Source organism: Leucoraja erinacea, chromosome 8 (assembly GCF_028641065.1).
Source record: "Leucoraja erinacea ecotype New England chromosome 8, Leri_hhj_1, whole genome shotgun sequence".
NCBI classification, from domain to species: domain Eukaryota; kingdom Metazoa; phylum Chordata; class Chondrichthyes; order Rajiformes; family Rajidae; genus Leucoraja; species Leucoraja erinaceus.
In genome coordinates, this window is record NC_073384.1 from 13,661,902 (window position 1) to 13,684,675 (window position 22,774).

The window sequence follows — 22,774 nt, forward strand, 5'->3', positions numbered from 1 at the left end:
TGCGGCAGAGAATTCCAGAGATTCACCACTCTCTGTGTGAAAAAAGCTTTCCTCATCTCGGTCCTAAAAGATTTCCCCCTTATCCTTAAACTGTGACCCCTTGTTCTGGACTTCCCCAACATCGGGAACAATCTTCCTGCATCTAGCCTGTCCAACCCCTTAAGAATTTTGTAAGTTTCTATAAGATCCCCCCTCAATCTTCTAAATTCTAGCGAGTACAAACCGAGTCTATCCAGTCTTTCTTCATATGAAAGTCCTGACCAGGAATCAGTCTGGTGAACCTTCTCTGTACTCCCTCTATGGCAAGAATGTCTTTCCTCAGATTAGGAGACCAAGACTGTACGCAATACTCCAGGTTGGGTCTCACCAAGACCCTGTACAACTGCAGTAGAACCTCCCTGCTCCTATACTCAAATCCTTTTGCTATGAATGCTAACATACCATTCGCCTTCTTCACTGCCTGCTGGGTAGGGTCTTTTTTTCCCTTGCGTGATGGAGGATGTGGGCTGATCCTAGAGAGGGTTATCAAATCATGAGCATAGATAAGGTGAAGGTTCACATTATTTTCCCCAGGGTTATTGTATCAAAAACTAGAGGGACCCAGATTTGATCCTGACCATACGGTCCTGTCTGTACATGATCTATATATATGATCTATATACAATCTGTATACGATCTTATCTGTACGGAGTTTGTACGTTCTCCCTGTGACCGGGGGATCTGGTTTCTTCGCACACTCTAAAGACGGACACGTTTGGCGGCTAAAAGTGTAAATTACTCCCAGTGTGCAGGGTACTGCTAGTATGCTCTCAGCACAGACTGAACAAATTCCTCCCTCTCTCTCTGTCTCTCTCTCTCCCTCTCTCTCTCTCTCTCTCTCTCTCTCTCTGTCTCTCTGTCTCTCTCTCTCTCTCACTCTCTGTCTCTCTCTCTCTCTCTGTCTCTCTGTCTCTGTCTCCTTCTCTCAGTCTGCCTCTCTCTCTGTCTTTATTTTTCTCTCTCCCTCATCTCCTTTCTTGTATAAATCAAAAGGAACACAAAAGCTCCCAAAAGCAACTTTAGAGGGATCTGGGCCAAAAGCAAAATTTCAAAATGTGAAGAACATTCACACGTTTTAAATCAGTTCGGAAATACTATTGCTGACATTTCATGGATATTTTATTAACTTTATAGGTTTTAAAACACTCTTAAATCATTGCAGTATCTTTTTTTTAGTATATTTATTTGTAAACTGGCATCTACAGTTCCAAGTAGCTGTTAAGTTCTTGGCTATGGAAACGTGGTTGTAAGATCTGCATGGATACAGTCCAAACCAATGTGCCTGCTGCAGCCAGAACTGAAACACTGTTCCCCAGGGGCATCCTTATACTTCTGTCCCTCCCTGCTTTGATTTCTGAGTTGGCTACGCTTTAGTTGACTTTAGTTTAGTTTAGAGATACAGTGTGCGGAAACAGGCCCTACGGCCCACCGAGTCCGCACCGACCAGCGATCCTCGTACATTAACACTATCACTATCCTGAATACACTAGGGACAATTTACATTGATACATTTTACATTTAATACCAAGATCTCGGAGAAAACCCACGCAGGTCACGGGGAGAACGTACAAAATCCGTACAGACAGCGCCCGTAGTCGGGATCGAACTCGGGTCTCTGGCGCTGTAAACTCTGTAAGGCAGCATCTCTACCGCTGCGCCACCGTGCTGCCAGGTTAGATTTCTTCGTTTGTGGCTTTACTTGATAACCGTTCCTAATGGGTTGAGCTCCTCCAGCTGCAGTAACATGGCTGTGAACACTAATACATGTCTTTGGTGAGACCTTTCCTGAGTCATGGGCTTAAGGTCATAAGTGATAGAGGCATAATGAGGCCATTCAGTCCATCAAGTCTACTCCACCATTTAATCATGGCTAATCTATCTTTCCCTCCCAACCCCATTCTCCTGCCTTCTCCCCATAACCTCTGCCACCTGTACTAATCAAAAATCTATCTATTTCTACCATGAAAATATCCACTGGCTTGGCCTCCACAGCCTTCTGTGGCAAAGAATTCCACAGATTCACCACCCTCTGACTAAAGGAATTTCTCCTCATCTCTTTCCTAAAATAACGTCCTTTAATTCTGAGGCTATGACCTCTAGTCCTAGACTCTCCCACTAGTGTAACATCCTCTCCACATCCACTCTATCCAAACCTTTCACTATTCTGTATGTTTCAATGATTATTCTTCTAAACTCTAACGAGTGCAGGCCCAGTGCCGTCAAACGCTCATCATATGTTAACCCACTCATTCCTGGGATCATTCTTGTAAACCTCCTCTGGACCCTCTCCAGAGCCAGCACTTCCTTCCCCAGATATGATTCCCAAAATTGCTCACAATATTCCAAATGTGGCCTTACCAGTGCCTTATAGAGCCTTAGCATTACATTCCTGTTTTTGTATTCTAGCCCTCAGGAAATAAATGCTCGCATTGCATTTACCTTCTTAACTACCCATTCGACTTGCAGATTAATGCCCCTGTCCCACTTAGGAAACCTGAACGGAAACCTCTGGAGACTTTGCGCCCCACCCAAGGTTTCCATGCGGTTCCCGGAGGTTGCAGGTGGTTGCCGGAGGTTGCAGGTAGTGGAAGCAGGTAGGGAGACTGACAAAAACCTCCGGGAACCTCCAGGAACCAGACGGAAACCTTGGGTGGGGCGCAAAGTCTCCAGAGGTTTCCGTTCAGGTTTCCTAAGTGGGACAGGGGCATAAAGCTTTTTGGAAATCCTCCACCAGCGCTCCCAAGTCCCTTTGCACCTCCAATTTCTGGATTATCTTCCAATTTAGAAAATAATCTACGCCTTTATTCCTACTATCAATATGCATGATTCCACACTTTGCTACACTATATTCCACCTGCCACTTCTCTGTGCACTCTCCCAACCTATCCAAGTCCTTCTGCAGAGTCCCTGCTTTCTCTACACTACCTGCCCCTCCACTTATTTTCACATCATCCGCAAACCTGGCCGCAAGGCCTTCCATCCCCTCATCCAAATCATTAAAATACAATTTGCAAAGAGTAGCGGCCCCAGCACCGAGCCCTGTGGTACTCCTTGGGATCTCAGCCTTGCCCTGAAACCTTGTTTACTCCAGTCACGACTAGAGAGAGCCTGTGACCATCTACATTAAGGTCTCAGGAGGTGGAATATACCTTGGATCATTGTCATAATAGGTCTTTTTCATGTTGTTTTTCCCAATCCAAAGAATTTCTAAGCTTGTTTCTATACTTGGGTGGATTCATGTTTCTTGCCTCTTACTATTGACTGTGATCCAAGCTCTCCATAATCTCTGGAGCATGCAAGGTTGCACAAATAATGCTCATTCTTTAGGGATATAGAAAGGGAATTGGCTCTTGGTCCCACCGCGTCTACCAGCGATCACCCTGTACACTAGCACTATCCTACACACTAGGGACAAGTCACAATTTTACCAAAACCAATTAACCTACAAGACCTGTATGTCTTTGGAGTGTGGGAACAAACTGGAGCATCCAGAGAAAACCCACGCGGTCATGGGGAGAACGTACTAACTCCGTGCAGACCTGTAGTCAGGATCAAACCCGGTTCTCTGGCTCCTTAAGGCAGAAACTCTTTCGCTGTGCCACCGTGCCGCCCAAAATGGACTGAATGGCCTAATTTTGGTCCTTTGTCTTGTGGTCCTTACGGTCTAAGGACCACAAGACAGTGGGAAAAAACCCCATAAAAAAAGTTAATAGGATAAAAAATGCACAATAAGAACATGGTAGTGATGGAGGTGGTCTGTAGGGTTGGGTTGCTGAAGTAGGATTTAGGTTAGAGGTGTTTAAAGATGGCGCCGGAGAGAGGCAGACTGCATATTAATGGCAATGGGTTAAACATCAACTCTAATGCAACGGTGGAATGAGGGTCTGAACTGCCTCTGCCTGCTCCTTGTTCTGCTCCTGGTCTCCTTCAGGTGAAAGCATTTAAAGCAATCAGATGAATGTTTGAGTTCAAATCCTCCACAGAGCGCCTCTAGGGGTAGCACGGTGGCGCAACGGGTTCGAACCTGACGACGGGTGCTGTCTGTAAGGAGCTTGTCCGTTCTCCCTGTGACTGCGCGGGTTTCCTCCGGGTGCTCCAGTTTCCTCCCACACTCCAAAGACGTGCAGGTTTGAGGCTCTGATAAGATTGTAAATTGTCCCCAGTGTGCAGGATAGTGTGAGTGTACTGGGTGATTACTTATCTGTGGGGGCTAGGTGAGCTGAAGGTCCTGTTTCTGCACTGTATCTCTAAAGTCTAAAGTAAGAAGCTGTTAAGTGTTTGTGAGTTGATGTTTCTGACAGGAAGTAGTAAAGCAGGGTGAGCTGTCTGTTGTAAAGTGAAAGGCCTGTCGTGAATTGATGACAATGTTGCGGAGCCAACTCACTTCAGTGTAGTTTATTGTCACGTGTACCGAGTTACAGTGAAAATCTTTTTGTCGCACGCTAACCAGTCAGCAGAAAGACAATACATGATTGTGACAGGTGCGTAAGACATTAAACTGGTGCCGAATTGCCCTGTTATATTGTGTCGGAAGGAACTGCAGACGCTGGCTTACACCGAAGATAGACACAAAATGTTGGAGTGACTCAGCGGGGCAGGCAGCGTCTCTGGAGCGAAGGACTGGGCGAAGTTTCGGGTCGAGACCCTTTTTCAGTCCGAAGAAGGGTCTCAAACCGAAATGTTACCCATTCCATCGATCTGTCCCGCTGAGTTACTCCAGCATTCTGTGTCTATCTGCCGTGTTATATTCTTGTTGTAAGCAGAGTGTGGAACACTGTGGCTAACTCAATGCAAATTTCTTTCTCATGCTGCCACTAACCAGTCCATGGGCCGAGGATCACCGGTCAGTGATGTTGTGCTTCTGTCTCCACTTACATTTGTTGAACCTCTTGGTCTTTAGTTTTCTGCTATTGTATATGTTGCGCCTGTGGAACAACATTGATGTATTCATTTCGTTTCCCCGCTCCTTGCCCAAAGGACTCGGAGTCGTACAGCAAGGAAATGGCCTATCAATTCTGTGTTGTCCATCAAGCATCCTTTAATGCTAATCCTACCATCAACTTGCCCCAGTTCCTATCAACCCACCTGCACATCGACACAGCAGATACAGAATTGGAAACAGGCCCTTCGGCCCATCTAGTGCGCGACCACACACTGATCACCCCGTACACGAGCACAATCCTACGCACTAGGGACAATTTACAATTTTTACTGAAGCCATTTATCCTACAAACCTGCACTTCGTTGGAGTGTGGGAGGAAACCAGAGCACCCGGCAAAAACCCACGCGGTCACAGGGAGAACGTGCAAACTCCGCACAGACAGTGATGTTACCCAAGAATCTACCTTCGTCTTTTCCCATTCCTCATCCCCATTGTCACCTGACAACTCCCTAAAATATGCTGTCAAATTCCTCTGTACGTTGCTGACATCTGGCTCTCTCTGCCCTTCCGCTTGTGACTCCCACATTGCTTGTTGGTCTCCCATTCTTTATCAGTACAGTAATGCACAGCTAGAAATCCACCATGAATTCTTCTTGACCTTGTCCTTGCCCTGTGGAATTCCCTCCCTGAACTTCGCTGCCACCTGCCCTTTATTTTCTCCATTTGCTGACACCCACCTCCGAGACCAAACCTTGGGCCTTTCCAGATACCATCTCCACTTAGACAATAGACAATAGGTGCAGGAGTAGGCCATTCGGCCCTTCGAGCCAGCACCTCCATTCAATGTGATCATGGCTGATCATCCCCAATCAGTACCCCGTTTCTGCCTTCTCCCCATATCCTCTGACTTATCTAGCTCTCTCTTGAAAGTATCCAGAGAACCGGCCTCCACCGCCCTCTGAGGCAGAGAATTCCACAGACTCACCACTCGCTGTGTGGAAAAGTGTTTCCTCATCTCCGTTCTAAATGGCTTACCCCTTATTCTTAAACTGTGGCCCCTTGTTCTGGACTCCCCCAACATCGGGAACATGTTTCCTGCCTTCAGCGTGTAGAAACCCTTAATAATCTTATATGTTTCAATAAGATCCTCTCTCATCCTTCCAAATTCCAGAGTATATAAGCCCAGCTGCTCTGTTCTCTCAGCAGTCCTGCCACTTTTTAGTTTAGTTCAGAGATACAGCGCAGAAACAGGCCCTTCGGCCCACCGAGTCCCTGCCGACCAGTGGTCCCCACCCACTAATACTATCCGACACACACTCGGGATCATTTTACATTCATATATCAAGACAATTAGTCTGTAAACCTGTACGTCTTTGGAGTGTGGGAGGAAACGAGAGCTTCCCGGAGAAAACCCACGCAGGTCACGGGGAGAACGTACAGACAGCGCCCGTAGTCAGGATCGAACCCTGACCTCTGGCGCTGTAAGGCAGCAACTCTACCGCTGCGCCACCGTGCCGCCCGGATCACCATTGGATCAATGCCAGTTTTTCGAGCTGCTCTGCAAAGTGTCCAGGGATATTTATTGACGTTAAATGTGCTGTACAAATGTATGGCTGTAATTTTGCTGAGTGCTATTACAGAGATGGCTTCCTTCAATATCACTTTGGCGTAGGAGCCCTGCCAACAGTTTCCATTAGCAGCTCCAAGCTGCTTACTCACTGAAGCACCACTCATTATTTTAATAGATGTGTGACAGACATCATAAAACATTCCGCAGTGTTCTGGGCTCATCTCTGTATTGGTATTTTTCCATATTTTTAATCTGGATTCGTTCAGAGATACACGGCGGAAACAGGCCCCTCGGCTCACCGAGTCCACGCCGATCAGCGATCCCCGTACATTAACACTACTCTACACATGCTAGGGACAATTGACATTTATACCAAGCCAAATTAACCTACAAACCAGTACGTCTTTGGAGTGCGGGAGGAAACTGAAGATCTTGGAGAAAATCCACGCAGGTCACGGGGAGAACGTGCACACTCCTTACAGACAGCACCCGTAGTTAGGATCAAACCTGGGTCTTTGGCTCTGTAATGCCCCTGTCCCACTTAGGAAACCTGAACGGAAACCTCTGGAGACTTTGCGCCCCACCCAAGGTTTCCGTGCGGTTCCCGGAGGTTGCAGGTGGTTGCCGGAGGTTGCAGGTAGTGGAAGCAGGTAGGGAGACTGACAAAAACCTCCGGGAACCGCACGGAATCCTTGGATGGGGCGCAAAGTCTCAAGAGGTTTCCGTTCAGGTTTCCTTAGTGGGACAGGGGCATAATGCAGCAACTCTACCGCTGCGCCACCGTGCCGCCTAGATCATAATCTCTTTTATCCTCTTTATTGGGAAGTAGGATCTTGAAAGTTGAAGCAAAGAGCAAGTTGGTGGAGTAACTCAGTGAGGCAGGCAGCACCAATGGATGCAAGAAGATATTTGACGTTTCAGGTCAAGATCTAGGACTTCTGGTGTCGGGTCTTGACCCGAAATGTCGCCAATCCTTTAGCCTCCCCAGATGCTGCCTGACTCGTTGAGATTCTCCAGCAACTTGCTTTTTGCTCCAGATTGCAGCATCTACCAGCTTACTGTCTCAATTTTGAAGGCTACAGTTTACTAGATTAGTTTCGAGATAGAGCGTGGAAACAGCCCCTTCGGCCCACCGAGTCCGCGCCGACCAGCGATCCCCGTACACTAGCACTATCCCACACACTAGGGACAATTTACCATCTTTACCGAAGCCAATTAACCGACAAACCTGCACGTCTTTGGAGTTTGGGAAGAAACCAGAGCACCCGGAGAAAACCCACGCTGTCACAGGGAAAATCCACGCGGTCACAGGGAAAATCCACGCGATCACAGGCTATGGTTTCCTCCAACATCCCAGAGACTTAGTTTAGACATACAGCACGGAAACAGGCCCTTCGGCCCACCGGTTCCGCGCCAACCAGCGGCCCCTGCACATTAACACTATCCTACACACACCAGGGACAATTTTTACATTTACCAAGCCAATTAACCTACAAACCTGTACGTCTTTGGAGTGTGGGAGGAAAGTGGAGATCCCGGACAAAACTCATGCAGGTCACGGGGAGATCGTGCAAACTCCCTGCAGACCAATCTAACTAACCTGCAAACTCCCTGCGCCGCTGTGCTGCCCATCGGTTTCACCCATCGGAAGCAGACCAACTATTTCAGGCTGTGGATGCCCCGTGATTGTGAAGGGTATTGCGGAAGAACGAGCCCTTTCTCCACACAATGGCTGCAAAACTGTCTTCTACTTTCACGTGACTAACTGCTCTGCGAAGAGAGATAGGGTGCATGTAACAGAGTGAGAAAGACAAGGTTGTGAGATTGCGAACAAGGGCTGTATTAACAACGGTGGGATTTGTGGCAACTGTGAGATAGTTTTACTAATAGACCATTCTTTTCTCGCAGATTAAACTGGTCAACATCAACTCCACGGATATCGTTGATGGAAAGCCATCCATTGTCCTGGGCTTGGTTTGGACCATCATTTTATACTTCCAGGTGACCTTCAATATTGACTTGGCCACTTCATTTCATTGCAGTCCCATTTCATTGCAGTCCCACGGCAGACTCTGCAGCCCCCATTTTCACTGTGCTTGTCTTCTCCTGCAGATCGAGGAGCTCACCAGTAACCTGACGCTGCTCTCGTCGTTGTCCAGCAGCGCCTCGTCCGTGGAGAGCACGGCCTACTCCGAGACAGGCAGCCCCCCGACCAAGCGGAAAGTGGTCACCAACTTCAAGGGAGGCGCCAAGAAGGCTCTCCTGAAATGGGTGCACTACACAGCAGGGAAGTGAGTTCCACTTCACATCTTCTGCTTCTGTCAGTCGATGAAGGTTGACTTTAGTTTAGTTTAGTTTAGAAATACAGCACGGAAATAGGCTCTTCGGCCCACCGAACCATCGCCGACCGGTGATCACTGACACTATCCTGCACACACTAGGGACAATTTATATTTATACCAAGGCAATTAACCTACAAACCTGTACGCCTTTGGAGTGTGGGAGGAAACTGACGATCTCGGAACATCGAAACGTCACCCATTCCTATCCAGAGTTGCTGCCTGTCCCGCTGAGTTACTCCAGCATTTTAGTGTATATCTTCAGTGTAAACCAGCATCTGCAGTTCCTTCCTACACACTAGCGACAGTGTATGTTTATACCAATGTAATTAACCTGCAAACCCGTACATCTTTGAAACCGACGATCTTCGGAGAAACCCCACGGGGAGAACCTAGAAACTCCATACAGACAGCACCCGTAGTCGGGATCGAACCCGGGTCTCCGGCGTTGTAAGCGCTGTACGGCAGCAACTCTACCGCTGCGCCACCATGCCGCTTTAAGATTCATATTTAGGTTTATTATTGTCACATGTACCGAGGTGCAGTGAAAAGATTTTTTCTGCAAAGCTGTCCGAACAGATCAGAAATGCCACACACAGACACAATCAAGTCAAACTCAAGTACAATAGATTGAGCAAAGGGGAAGAGACAGAGTGCAGAATATAGTTCTCAGCATTGTTGTGCTTCAGTTCCATAGACAAAGTCCCAATGTTTTCAATGGGATAGAGGTGAACCTGACAGCATCCTAGCTTAGGCTCAGCTTATAACTAAGTTACACGTTGAATTTGTTTTTGTGATTAGGTTTGATGTTTGTCTCTCACAATGTTGCCTCTAGTACTGCCTAAGTAATACACTAGCGTGGGTTTCCTCCGAGATCTTCGGTTTCCTCCCACACTCCAAAGACGTACAGGTTTGTAGGTCTGAAGAAGGGTCTCGACCCGAAACGTCACCCATTCCTTCTCTCCACAGATGCTGCCTGTTCCGCTGAGTTACTCCAGCTTTTTGTGTCTTACTTTGGTTTGCAGGTTAATTGGCTAGGTATAAACATAAGTTGTCCCTAGTGTGTAGGAAGGAACTGCAGAAGCTGGTAAACTGAAGATAAACACTAAAATGCTGGAGTAACTCAGCGGGACAGGCAGCAACTCTGGATGGAAGGAATGGGTGACATTTCAGATCGAGACCCTTCTTCAGAATGTTCTCGGCCCATAGTAACAGAGAAAATAGGTGCAGGAGGAGGCCATTCGGCCCTTCGAGCCAGCACCACCATTCTTTGTGATAATGGCTGATCGTCCCCAATCAATAACCCATGCCTGCCTTCTCCCCATATCCCTTGACTCCACCAGCCCCTAGAGCTCTATCTAACTCTCTCTTAAATCCATTCAGTGATTTGGCCTCCACTGCCCTCTGTGGCAGGGAATTCCTCAAATTCCCAACTCTCTGGGTGAAAACGTTTTTTCTCACCTCAGTCCTAAATGGCCTCCCCTTTATTCTAAGACTGTGGCCCTTGGTTCTGGACTCACCCAACATTGGGAACATTTTTCCTGCATCTACCCTGTCCAGTCCTTTTATAATTTTATATGTTTCTATAAGATAGCCCCTCATCCTTCTAAGCTCCAGTGAATACAAGCCTAAATCCGAAACATGACCCATCCCTTCTATCCCGAGATGCTGCCTGTCCGCTGAATTACTCCAGTATTTTATGTCTAAATTGTCCCAAGTGTGAGTGGGATATGGTTAGTATGTGGGGATCGCTGGTTGGTGCGGTGGGCTGAAGGGCCTGTTTCCGCGCTGTATCTCTAAACTATAAAAACTAAACCATGGTTCCATGAGAATTACTTCCTTCCAGTTCTCCCTGCCTTCCTTTCCCAATGAAGTGTTTGGCCCTCATCAGGCAGAGGGTCCCCAGTTGATGGGAAGGTTCCTGCTTTCGACGTGGGACGGGAATTTGGTGGGATTCCCAGTATCTCCGCTATCAACACTATCACCGTCAGCCTGGTGAATAATCACTGTAAAGCTTCTGCCATCTTCCCACGCCTCCCCTTGCCTTCTCTGTGCCTGTGTTTCCAAACGGGACATATCTGTCCCAACGAGAATTAAAATAGAAACCACCCTTTCTTTCGTCAAACTCCAGCTGGATGTCAGATTTACCCTGCAGGCAGCATCTGGTGAGTTTTGGTGCTGAAGGTCAAGGTCATAAGTGATAGGAACAGAATTAGGCCATTCGGCCCATCAAGTCTACTCTGTCATTCAATCGTGGCTGATCTATCTCTCCCTCCTAACCTCATTCTCCTGCCTTCTCCCCATAACCCCTGATACCCGTAATAATCAAGAATCTATCTATCTCTGCCTTAAAAATATCTGTTGACTTGGCCTCATTCCTACTAATGAAGTAGGAATTCCCTTTACTGAGTGTTCATTGACTTTAGTGTACAATTTAATTTAGTTTAGGCATACAGTGTGGAAACAGGCCCTTCAGCCCATTGTGTCAATAGACAATAGGTGCAGGAGTAGGCCATTCGGCCCTTCGAGCCAGCACCGCCATTCAATGTGATCATGGCTGATCATCCCCAATCAGTACCCCGTTCCTGCTTTCTCCTCATATTCCCTGACTCCGCTATTTTTAAGAGCCTCTATCTAGCTCTCTCTTGAAAGTATCCAGAGAACCTGCCTCCACCGCCCTCTGAGGCAGAAAATTCCACAGACTCGCAACTCTCTGCGAGAAAAAGTGTTTCCTCGTCTCCGTTCTAAATGGCGAGTTCTTAAACTGTCGCCCCTGGTTCTGGGCTCCCCCAACATCGGGAACATGTTTCCTGCCTCTAGCGTGTCCAAACCCTTTTATAATCTTATATGTTTCAATGAGATGCCCTCTCATCCTTCTTATTTCCTGTATACAAGCCCAGCTGCTCCATTCTCTCAGCATTTGGACTCCCGCTAACCCAGGAATTAACCTTGCACTCCCTCAATAGCAATAATGTCCTTCCTCAAATTAGGAATCCAAAACTGCACACAATACTGCAGGTGTGGTCTCACTAGGGCTCTGTACAACTGCAAAAGGACCTCTTTGCTCCTATACTCAACTCCTCTTGTTATAAAGGCCAACATGCTATTCGCTTTCTTCACTGCCTGCTGCACCTGCAGGGTTACTTTCATTGACTGATGAACAAGGCCGCACCGGCCAGAAATCGCCCCATACATTAGCCCCACACACAAGAGACAATTTGCAACTTTTACTGAGGCCAATTAACCTACAACCCTGTACGTCTTTGGAGTGCGGGAGGAAACCGGAGCACCCGGAGAAAACCCACGCACTCACGGGAAGAATGTGCAAACTCCGTACAGACAGCACCTGAGACCAGGACCGAACCCGGGACTCTGGTGCCGTGAGGAAGCAAATCAGCAGCTGCGCTAAAGTGCCGCCCGTTAAAGTCTGAAGTACCTCTAAAATCTACAGTAATGCATTCCCAATCTCTCCTCTTTTCTGAAGGCGTTTGGGCATTGAAGTGAAGGACTTTGGCCAGAGCTGGAGGAGTGGCATCGTCTTTCATTCCGTCATTCACGCCATCCGTCCCGACTTGACCGACTTGGAGAAGGTCAGGAACCAGTCGAACAGGGAGAACCTGGAGAGTGCGTTCACCATCGCTGAGGTTCAGCTTGGGATTCCGAGACTCCTGGATCCCGAAGGTATTTGTCAATGGCTGTCGCTCAGAATCCTCCGTCAGTTTCGCCACCTCCAACGTGACCCCACCACTCGCCACATCTTCCTATCTCCCCCCATGTCTGCCTTCCGCAAAGACCGCTCCCTCCATAACTCCCTTGTCAATTCTTCCCTTTCCTCCCGTACCACCCCCTCTCCGGGCACTTTCCCTTGCAACCGCAAGAGATGCAACACCTGTCCCTTTACCTCCCCCCTCGACTCCATTCAAGGACCCAAGCAGTCGTTCAAGGTGCGACAGAGGTTCACCTGCATCTCCTCCAACCTCATCTATTGCATCCTCTGCTATAGATGTCAGCTGATCTACATCGGTGAGACCAAGCGGAGGCTTGGCGATCGTTTCGCCGAACACCTCCACTCGGTCCGCAAGAACCTACCTGACCTCCCGGTGGCTCAGCACTTCAACTCCCCCTCCCACTCCCACTCCGTATCCGACCTCTCTGTCCTAGGTCTCCTCCATGTCCAGAGCGCTGAACACCGGAAATTGGAGGAACAGCACCTCATATTCCGCTTGGGGAGTCTGCATCCTGGGGGCTTGAACATTGAATTCTCCCAATTTTGTTAGTCCTTGCTGTCTCCTCCCCTTCCTCAGCCCTCCTGTTGTCTCCTCCCCATCCTATCTCGCCCTCGGGCTCCTCCTCCTCCTCTCCCCTCCCTTTTCCTTAACTGTCGCCCCCCCCCCTTAGAGAACCCCTTTCCCCCCCCCCCCCCCCCCCCCCCCCCCCCCCCCCCCCCCCCCCCCATCACTGAAGAAGGGTTTAGGCCCGAAACGTTGCCTATTTCCTTCGCTCCACAGATGCTGCTGCACCCGCTGAGTTTCTCCAGCATTTTTGCATAGCTTAGAATTTCAAGTTGCATTGATGTATTTTAACATTTTTACCTGCCTGCACCTTCATCCTATTTAATTTTTAAGGTACCTGGCATTAAACACTGCATCACCAAGCCCATCCAACTTCTATGCTTCTTTTCTCCCAGTTTGTGTTTCTTTTGATTAAACTGAACCATCCTACCAGCAACTGGAGAGCAGTCCTGAACTAGTCGCTACCACATTGGAAATCCTCAGACTATCTTTGATCGGACTTTACCAGCTTTATCTTAAACTAAACGTCATTCTTGTTATTCCCTTTACCATGTACCTGCACACTGTGGACGGCGCGATTGTAATCAATGCATTGTTTTTCCGCTGACTGGTTAGCACCAAACATTTTACTGCATCTCGGTACACGTGACAATAAACACAACTCAACAAAAAATCAACATCTCAAACTCATTGCTTTCCTGACACGTTTAGAAAAATCCCTGACTTTCCACAGTAAATTAAAATTAAAAAATCCTGTAGATATTGGAAATATGGAATGAAAAGGAAAAATACTGGAAACACTCAACAGGTCTGGTGGATTCCGTGCAAAGTGAAACCGTGTCTTTTTCTCTCTCTCTCTCTCTCTCAGGCTGCCTGAACTGCTGCCACATCCTAACTCCTTCCCAATTGGCTTGACCCCTTACTAGTAAAACTTGCAAACTTCCCCACAAGGAGGCACAAGGAACTGCAGATGCTGTTTTACCAAAAAAAAGGCACAGTGCTGGAGTAACTCGACATGTCAGGAGAAAGGTGACGCTTTTGGTCGGGACCCTTCTTCCCAACCCAAAACGTCTCTTGAATTCCTGTGATGCTGCCCGACCCACTTATGAATGTTGATTTCTCTTATTTCAAGTAACCCTTGCATTTTCTCCCCTCCCTTCTCTCCCCATCTCCTCACCTTAGTCATCTTACCTATTCCACTGTTCGCATCCTTGTATCCCTCTTGTAATCACACATTCCCCAGCCAACAATGGGCCATTGTGGGCTCCACCCTTCCTAAGGTCATCTGTTGCCACCCTGATTTGTTCTGGCTTTTTCTTGCCTCTAGTTTATTCCCCCCCCCCCCTCTTCCCCGCCCCCCCCACACCCCCCCACCTCTACATCCAGTCCGACCCGAAATGTCACCTATTATTTCTCTCCAGAGATGCAGAGATGCTGCCTGACCCGCTGAGTTATTCCAGCACTGTGTCTCCCCACAAGGATGGATGTTGGTCACAGCCCTGTTGAGATGCAGCCGGTCCAGTCGTAAGGTCATAAGGGATAGGGGTAGAATTAGGCCATTTGGCCCATCAAGTCTACTCCACCATTCAATCATGGCTGATCGACATCTCCCTCCTAACCCCATTGGCCTGCCCTCTCAGGAATCAACACCTTGCAACACCTTGCACCTTACAGAGTCAGCTGCATTCCTCTGTACCAGTGTTCCAGAGAGTAAGATAGCCTGGAGGCTCAAAATGGGTTGATTTTACTGCAGAATGAGGCCATTTGGTCCATCTAGACCACTCCTGTTCTGAGAGAGCAATTGCACCAATCACAATCCCTCATCTCACTATATCCTTGCAACTTTTCCTCTCACACACATGTCCGCCAACTCCCCCCTGTATTTCTTTTTGCTGTTAATTTACACTAAGAGGCAGCTAATGAGCCAACTTTAGCATAGTGTAGGTATCTTACGCAGCCCCAAAACAGAGGTATTTAAAACAAGAGGGCATACGTTTAGGGGAAAGGATAAGATGTTTTTAACCCAGAGGGTGTTTGGAGTCTGGAATGCTCTGCTAGAACCTGGGATGGCACGGTTGAACAGCGGTAGAGTTGCTGCCTTACAGCGTCAGAGACCCTGGTTCGATCATGACTACGGGTGCTGTCTGTACGGAGTATGCATGTTCTCCCTGTGGGTTTTTTCTCAGGGTCCTCTGATTTCCTCCCACACTTTAAAGATGTACAAATTTGTAGGTTAATTGGCTTTGGTTAAATTCTAAATTGTCCGTTGTGTGTAGGATAGTGCTAGCGTACGGGGGTCATTGGTCGGTGTGGACACGGTGGGACAAAGGGCCTGTTTCCGCGCTGTATCCCTGAAGTCTAAAGAAAACTGATGGAGGAAGAGTGTCCCGCGGCATGGAAAAAATATCTAAACAAACACTTAAGTTGCAGAAGCATAGAAGGTTATCGACCAAGTGAAGGTCATCGGAAGAAGTAGAGATGGGTTTGTGATGATCGATATGGACATGGCAAGGGAAAGAGTTTGTTTCTCTGCAGAGTGGCTCCAGAAGAGATGATGAAATGAGGCTTCCGAGCAAAATCCCCATGTGGTCACAGACCTCCACTCTCTGGTCTGAGGATGCCACTGGATTGTGTCAAGGCCCTGTGGCATGTGTCCCTATTTACTACCCCATCCCAAAGACTTGCGCGTCTGTACGGTAACTGGCCGTTGTAAATTGCCCCTAGTGCGTAGGACGTGCCTAAGAACGTACAAACTCCGTGCAGACAGTACCCGTGGTCAGGATCGAACCCAGGTCTCTGGCGCTTTGAGGCGGCAACTCTACCGCTGCGCCACCATGCCAACCTTGTTTTCGAGGAAGTCTGACGGAAAGCTGGAACAGAGAACGGACTTAAAAGTCAGGAAGTTTAAATGCCACTTTGAGGGTTTGAGAGTTGACCTTTGGCCCAAGTATTGATTCATCTACATTAGCATCATCTACATTAGCATCATCAACATTAGCATCATCAACATTAGCATCATCTACATTAACATCATCTACATTAGCATCATCTACATTAGCATCATCTACATTAGCATCATCAACATTAGCATCATCTACATTAGCATCATCAACATTAGCATCATCAACATTAGCATCATCTACATTAACATCATCTACATTAGCATCATCAACATTAGCATCTACATTAGCATCATCAACATTAGCATCATCTACATTAACATCATCTACATTAGCATTATCAACATTAGCATCATCTACATTAGCATCATCAACATTAGCATCATCTACATTAGCATTATCAACATTAGCATCATCTACATTAGCATCATCTACATTAGCATCATCTACATTAGCATCATCTACATTAGCATTATCAACATTAGCATCATCTACATTAGCATCATCAACATTAGCATCATCTACATTAACATCATCTACATTAGCATTATCAACATTAGCATCATCTACATTAGCATCATCAACATTAGCATCATCTACATTAGCATTATCAACATTAGCATCATCAACATTAGCATCATCTACATTAGCATCATCAACATTAGCATCATCTACATTAGCATCATCTACATTAGCATCATCTACATTAGCATCATCAACATTAGCATCAACTACATTAGCATCATCTACATTAGCATCATCAACATTAGCATCATCTACATTAGCAGTGTACAGGGAAGTCTCACTCAATCTACTCCTGAGGTGAAGGGGCTGGTTTACAATAAGTAATTGAGCAAGTTGGGCCGCAACTCACGGGAGTTCAGAAGAATGAGAGATGGCCCCATTGAAACACCTGGTCTGGCAACTCTTTATTTGGTTTGAGGACCCGTCTTTTAGCCTTGGGATTTTGAAATACAAGACAATTGCCGTAAGGAGGATCATAGACCCATAGAGTCATACAGCGTGGAGACAGGCCCTTCAGCCCAACTTTCCCTCACCGACTAACATGTCCCATCCACACTATTCCCACCTGCCTGCATTTGGCCCATATCCCTCTAAATCTGTCCTATCCATGCACCTGTCTAAATGCTTCTTAATCGTTGCTAAAGGACCTGCCTCAACTACCTCCTCTGGCAGCTCGTTCCATACACCCGCCACCCTTTGTGGAAAAAAGTTACCCCTCAGATTCCCATTAAATCTTTCTCCCCTCACCTTAAACCTATGTCCTCTGGTTCTCAATTACCCTAATTTGGGCAAGAGACTGGGAGTCTACCCGATCTATTCCAAATATGATTTTGTGCACCTCTATAAGAACACCCTTCATCCTCCTGCGCTCCAAGGAATAAAGTCCCAACCTGATTAACCTCTCCCTGGAGCTCAGGCCCTTGAGTCCTGGCAACATCCTCGTAGATATCTTCTTCGCATCCATTCCAGCTACAATGCTCACATAATGTTCAGTATTATAAAGGGTCAATGTCTACTAACGGAATAATGTTTTACAGACGTTGATGTTGACAAACCAGATGAGAAGTCCATCATGACCTACGTTGCCCAGTTCCTGAAGCATTGTCCAGATCCACAGGAGGTAGAGAATGAACCTCCGGACGAAGAGGTGAATCCTTTTTTTCTATTTCTATTTCACCGTGCTGTCGAACTTTAGAGTAATAGTGTAAAGATAAGATATTGGCCTCTTTTGTCTGCACCAGCCAAGCCATATAACCATAAGATAAAGGAGCAGAAATAGGCCATTCGGCCCAGTTAGTCTATTCTGCCATTCAATCGGGCCTGATCTATCATTCCTTCTCAACTGCATTCTCCTTTGTCTTTTCCCCGTAACGTTTGATGCTCTTCCCATCAATCTCCACTTTAAAGGGCGGCACAGTGGTACAGCTGCTGCCTTGCAATGCCATAGATCTATGTTCGATCCTGAATTCCGGTGCTGTCTGTACAGAGTTTGAACGTTCTCCCTGTGGCCACGTGCGTTTTTTTCTGCGCACTCCGGTTTCCTCCCACAATCCAAAGAAGTGATGATTTGTAGGATAAATGGCTTCTGTAAATTGCTGTAACTTGCTGTCTAAGAGGCAAATAACATAGAACTCGTGTACAGGTGATCATTGGTCGGCACGGACCCGGTGGGCTGAAAGGCTACACACTAGGGACAATTTGCAATTTACAGAAGCCAATTAACGTACAACCCTGCATGTCTTTCGAGTGTGGGAGGAAACCGGAGACAGCCCAGGCAGTCATAGGGAGAACGTACAAACCCCGTACGGACAGCACACGTAGCCGGGATTGAAGCCGGGGCTCTGGCGCTGTAAGGCAGCAACTCTACCGCTGCGCCACCATGCCGCCCACTTTAGTGATCAATATCCCTCCATGCCCTGCATGTACATGTGCCAATCCTTTTCGTTTCTCTATCTCTCTCAAATTATTAAAGTCATTTTCTCACGTGCATTATTAAGCTTTTGTCCATTTTACATATCCCAGTCTCAAATGTTGTTCTTTGGATACTTTGCCATGTTAATAATGAATTTATAAAATTTAATTTTAGCGTGGAGCACCTCGCAACTAAACAGTGCCAAATTATATTTGATATTATTCATAGTTGTGCGTTCCAAACACACTCAGTGTTTGTTCTAAAAGCAGGTGAGAACGGAGAGGATGAGAAGGAGTTGCTTCCCAGAGGCCATTAGGATTGTAAACTCCTATCTCACCAGGGACTAACTTTACTGTACCAGTTTACTGTTGTGTGTTTTTTAAATTGCAGTTTTTCATCCTTTTTCTTTCCTCCCACAAATATGTAATATGTTGAATATGTGATTCTGTTCCATTCTGTTTGTAGTTTGTTTGTTTTTTTGCGCAATGCGCGAGCATTGCCACTTTTTATTTCACTGCACATCTCGTATGTGTATGTGACGAATAAACTTGACTTGATGTTTTGTTCAATAACTATTTTGTCAGGGAATGTTGACTATTGACATAATATCATTTTTGAAATTATAATTTAGCGAGATTTAAATTTCAAACATGGATGAATGATACTTGTCACAGTCACAGTGGTATCTTTGTTTTGCATTCCTGGGTATGTAAAGAGTCACCACATAAAGGGTGGTGCCAAAGTTTTATTGACATTAAAAAGTTTGATGATTTGAGGGCACTGCAAAACTTGGGATCAAATTGTAAATTCCCAGATGAGTGTAGGGTTGCCAACTTTCTCACTCCCAAACTAAGGGGCAAAAGGTCAAAATAAGGGACAAATTCCTGACGGCAATTCATTGACCGACTCAGCCGTGGCTGGGTGAATGATGAGTTGGCCCGGGTGCTGGACTGCACACAAAGCCCAGCCGGTGGGCCAGCTGAGGAGTTTTGTCCCGGGCGCCGGGGGCAAAGTCCAGCACCGCATCCAACTCATGAACCGATAATCGGCCATGAGAAGGAGGGGTGGTGGTGTCGGCGGTAAGCGAAGGTCCAAAGGTCAGACAGTTGGTTGGGCTGCAGACCGACGAGGCTACGGGCGAGGCGCTGCTGCTGCACTCCGTAGGCTGCACTACATCCGGACGAGTGAGGTGTAGTCAGACGCGGCGATCCAACCCGACAGTCCCCTCGACCCAAGTATTAGCAGTCAAATACGGGGAAAGGAAGATCCCGTACGGGACAAACCAATTTAGTTTAATATACGAGATGTCCCGGCTAATACGGGACAGTTGGCAACCCTGGATGAGTGGGATGAGCTGTTCTTTCTCTGTTTCTACATTGCTTTGACGTCCATGATAATTCTGTGGGGACTCTATCAAGGAGTTGCTTCCCTGCCGTTCATGACACGCTGTGAGGTCTCCACTGGCTAAATATAACGGTTATGTCAGGTTTGAGTTGCTGTAACCGTGGACATGTTGTGACTCTGTCCATGTTGTGACTCTGATTCACCGTCTGCCCCTTGCCACTCTTTCACCGCGCTGTGATCTCTGTTCCAGCGGGAGGGGAGACGGATGCTGAGAGATGCAAAAGCCTGGCTGGAGCAGTTTGAGAGGGAGCTCACAAGGGCTCAGATGATGGACGCAGGACTGCAGGAGCGATATCAGGTGGGCTGGCACTTTCTAATCCTCCGCATCTGTCCTTTCTAATCAACCTCTTCAAAATTAGTAAAATATATGGATGGGTATAGCTTTCGGTTGAGATATATTATTGTCACGTGTATCGAGGCAGAATGAAATGCTTTGTTTTGCACTTTAATCAATCAAATCAGATGAAACTACACCTGAATACCAGCAAATCAAATTCAATAACAATAGGTAGAGCAAAGGGGACGATACAGCATATAGTTTTTAGCATTGGAGAGCATCAGTTCCAAAGAGGCAAGGAACTGCAGATGCTGGAATACCGAGTGCTGGAGTAACTCTGCGGGTCAGGCAACATCGGTGGAGGTCCCGACCTGAAACGTTGCCTATCCATTCCCTTCGTAAATGCCACCAAATCCGCCAAATTTCATTAGCCCTTCATGTTTTTCATCCAAAATGATGATTTGAACATTGAGGGGCGGCACATTTGCGCAGCGGTAGAGTTGCCGCCTTACGACGCCAGAGACCCGGGTCGATCCTGACTGCGGGTGCTGTCTGTACGGAGTTTGCACGTTCTCCCCGTAAACCTGCGTGGGTTTTCTCCGAGATCTTTGGTTTCGTTCCACACTCCAGAGACGTACAGGTTTGTAGGTTAATTGGCTCGGTACAAATGTAAATTATCCCTAGTGTATGTAGGATAGTGTGCGGGGTGATCGCTGGTCGGTACGGACTCGGTGGGCCGAGGGGCCTCTTTCCCCGCTGTATCTCTAAAGTCTAAAGTAAAGTCTAACTACACTGTGTAGTTGCACAGTCGATGTCAGTTTCCCTGTCGGGTCTAAAGGACTTACACTAACAGGTATTCATGTCTGTTTCCTCAGCTCTTCAGATCGTTTCGAGGCCAGTACGAAATGAAAATTAAACACGTGAAGGCCCTCATTCAGCCTGCACAAAGTAACGGGAAACTAACGATGGATCAGGTCACGGTCAAACAAATGTGGGACAGAGTGACAATGAGAGTAAGTCGTGAGAGTGCGGCTCAGCAAAGTTATCCGACCTTACCGGGGGGGCACTGTGGTGCGGTGGGTAGAGCTGCTGCCTCTCAGCTCCAGAGACCCGGGTTCGATCCTGACCGCAAGTGCCGTCAATTTTAATTGTGTGGAGTTTGCACGTTCTATTTGTGACCGTGTGAATTTCTTCTGGGTGCTCCGGTTTCCTCCCAAAATCCCAGAGACGTACCAATTTGTAGTTTAATTGGCCTATGTAAATTGCCTCTAGTGTGTAGGGTCGATGAGAAATTGGGTTGACCGATGACTAGTGTAAACAGGTGATCGGTGGTCAGCGTGGGATCGATGGGCCGAAGGGCCTGTTTCCATGATTTATCTCTTCTTCTTCTTCTTCTTCTTCTTTCGTGTGGCGTGCACAGCCTAAAGTTGGAGGACAACTTGTTCTATTTAGTCGAAACAGGGCGGACCACGTGAAGGTTGCAATCTTCCACCCTGATATATCTCCAAAACAAAACTAAAAACTAAATACTAAACCTTTTCCATTAGGGTTGTTGTGTGATTGCTTGTTGACACCTGTTTACCAGTCGGAGCAGGCAATGGGATGCATGTAACCAACTGAGATCTTCGGCTTGCCTTTCTCAGTGTATGGATTGGCACGTGGTGCTGGACAAGTCGTTGCCAGGGCCGCTGGGCACCATCGGAGCCTGGCTGCACAGAGTGGAGGCGATCCTTGGGGAGGAGATCGTCATTCAGCAGGCACACGACGAAACGGCCAACATCATCCACAGGAAGTTGGAGCAACACAAGGTGAGAGGTCACCGGCCCCTATCATGTCTTCCTTCTCGGGAACTCTGGTTTGGAGAATCGGCTTGTAACGTACTTTCACAAACCTCTAGAGTGCCAGAGACCCAAGTTGTGAATCTGTGGAATTCTCTGCCACAGAAGGCAGTGGAGGCCAATTCACTGGATGTATTCAAGAGAGAGTTAGATATAGTTATTCGGGCTAACGGAATGAAGGGATGTGGGGAGAAAGCAGGAACGGGGTGATTCTGGATGATCAGCCATGATCATATTGAATGGCGGTGCTGGCTCGAAGGGCCAAATGGCCTACTCCTGCGCCTATTTTCTATGTTTCTAAGGATAGGACAGGTTTGGAGAGATATGGACCAAATGCGGGCAGATGGGACTAGTGTAGCTGTGACAGGTTGGCCGGTGTGGGCAGGATGGGCCGAAGGGCCTGTTTCCACACTGTATCACTCTATGACCACGGGTACTGTCTGTGTGGAGTTTGTACCTTTTTTCCCTGTGACCGCATGGGTTTCCTCCGGATGCTCCAGTTTCCTCCCACACCCCAAATACATGCAGGTTTGTAGGTTAATTGGCTTCGGTAAAATTGTAAATGATTAATTGTCCCTAGTGTGTAGGATAGTGCCTGTGTAAAGGGATTGCTGATCAGCGGGGACTCAGTGGGCCGAAGGGCCTGTAAGGTCTACACTCTGAACTCTAAGCTCTTCTGATAGTTCACAGCCATTAATTGCAAATTCTCATCGTTCAGGATTTTAATCTGCTCATTCAGAAGTGTACGCAAATATTATTACAGGTTATATGACAGCACTAAAATATGTGAATGGAC

At 47.2% G+C, this 22,774-nt stretch overlaps 1 protein-coding gene across 1 annotated transcript in view; it reads left to right on the forward strand.

Annotated features, from left to right (window-relative positions):
- syne1b (spectrin repeat containing, nuclear envelope 1b) overlaps positions 1-22,774 on the forward strand; it is a 386,581-nt gene that overhangs the window by 35,697 nt on the left and 328,110 nt on the right. Inside the window, 8 exon segments of the mRNA XM_055638842.1 lie at positions 4,862-4,882; positions 8,400-8,492; positions 8,604-8,782; positions 12,315-12,511; positions 17,585-17,694; positions 20,054-20,161; positions 21,016-21,153; positions 21,784-21,948. Of these exon segments, the coding sequence (XP_055494817.1) occupies positions 4,862-4,882; positions 8,400-8,492; positions 8,604-8,782; positions 12,315-12,511; positions 17,585-17,694; positions 20,054-20,161; positions 21,016-21,153; positions 21,784-21,948 (1,011 nt within the window).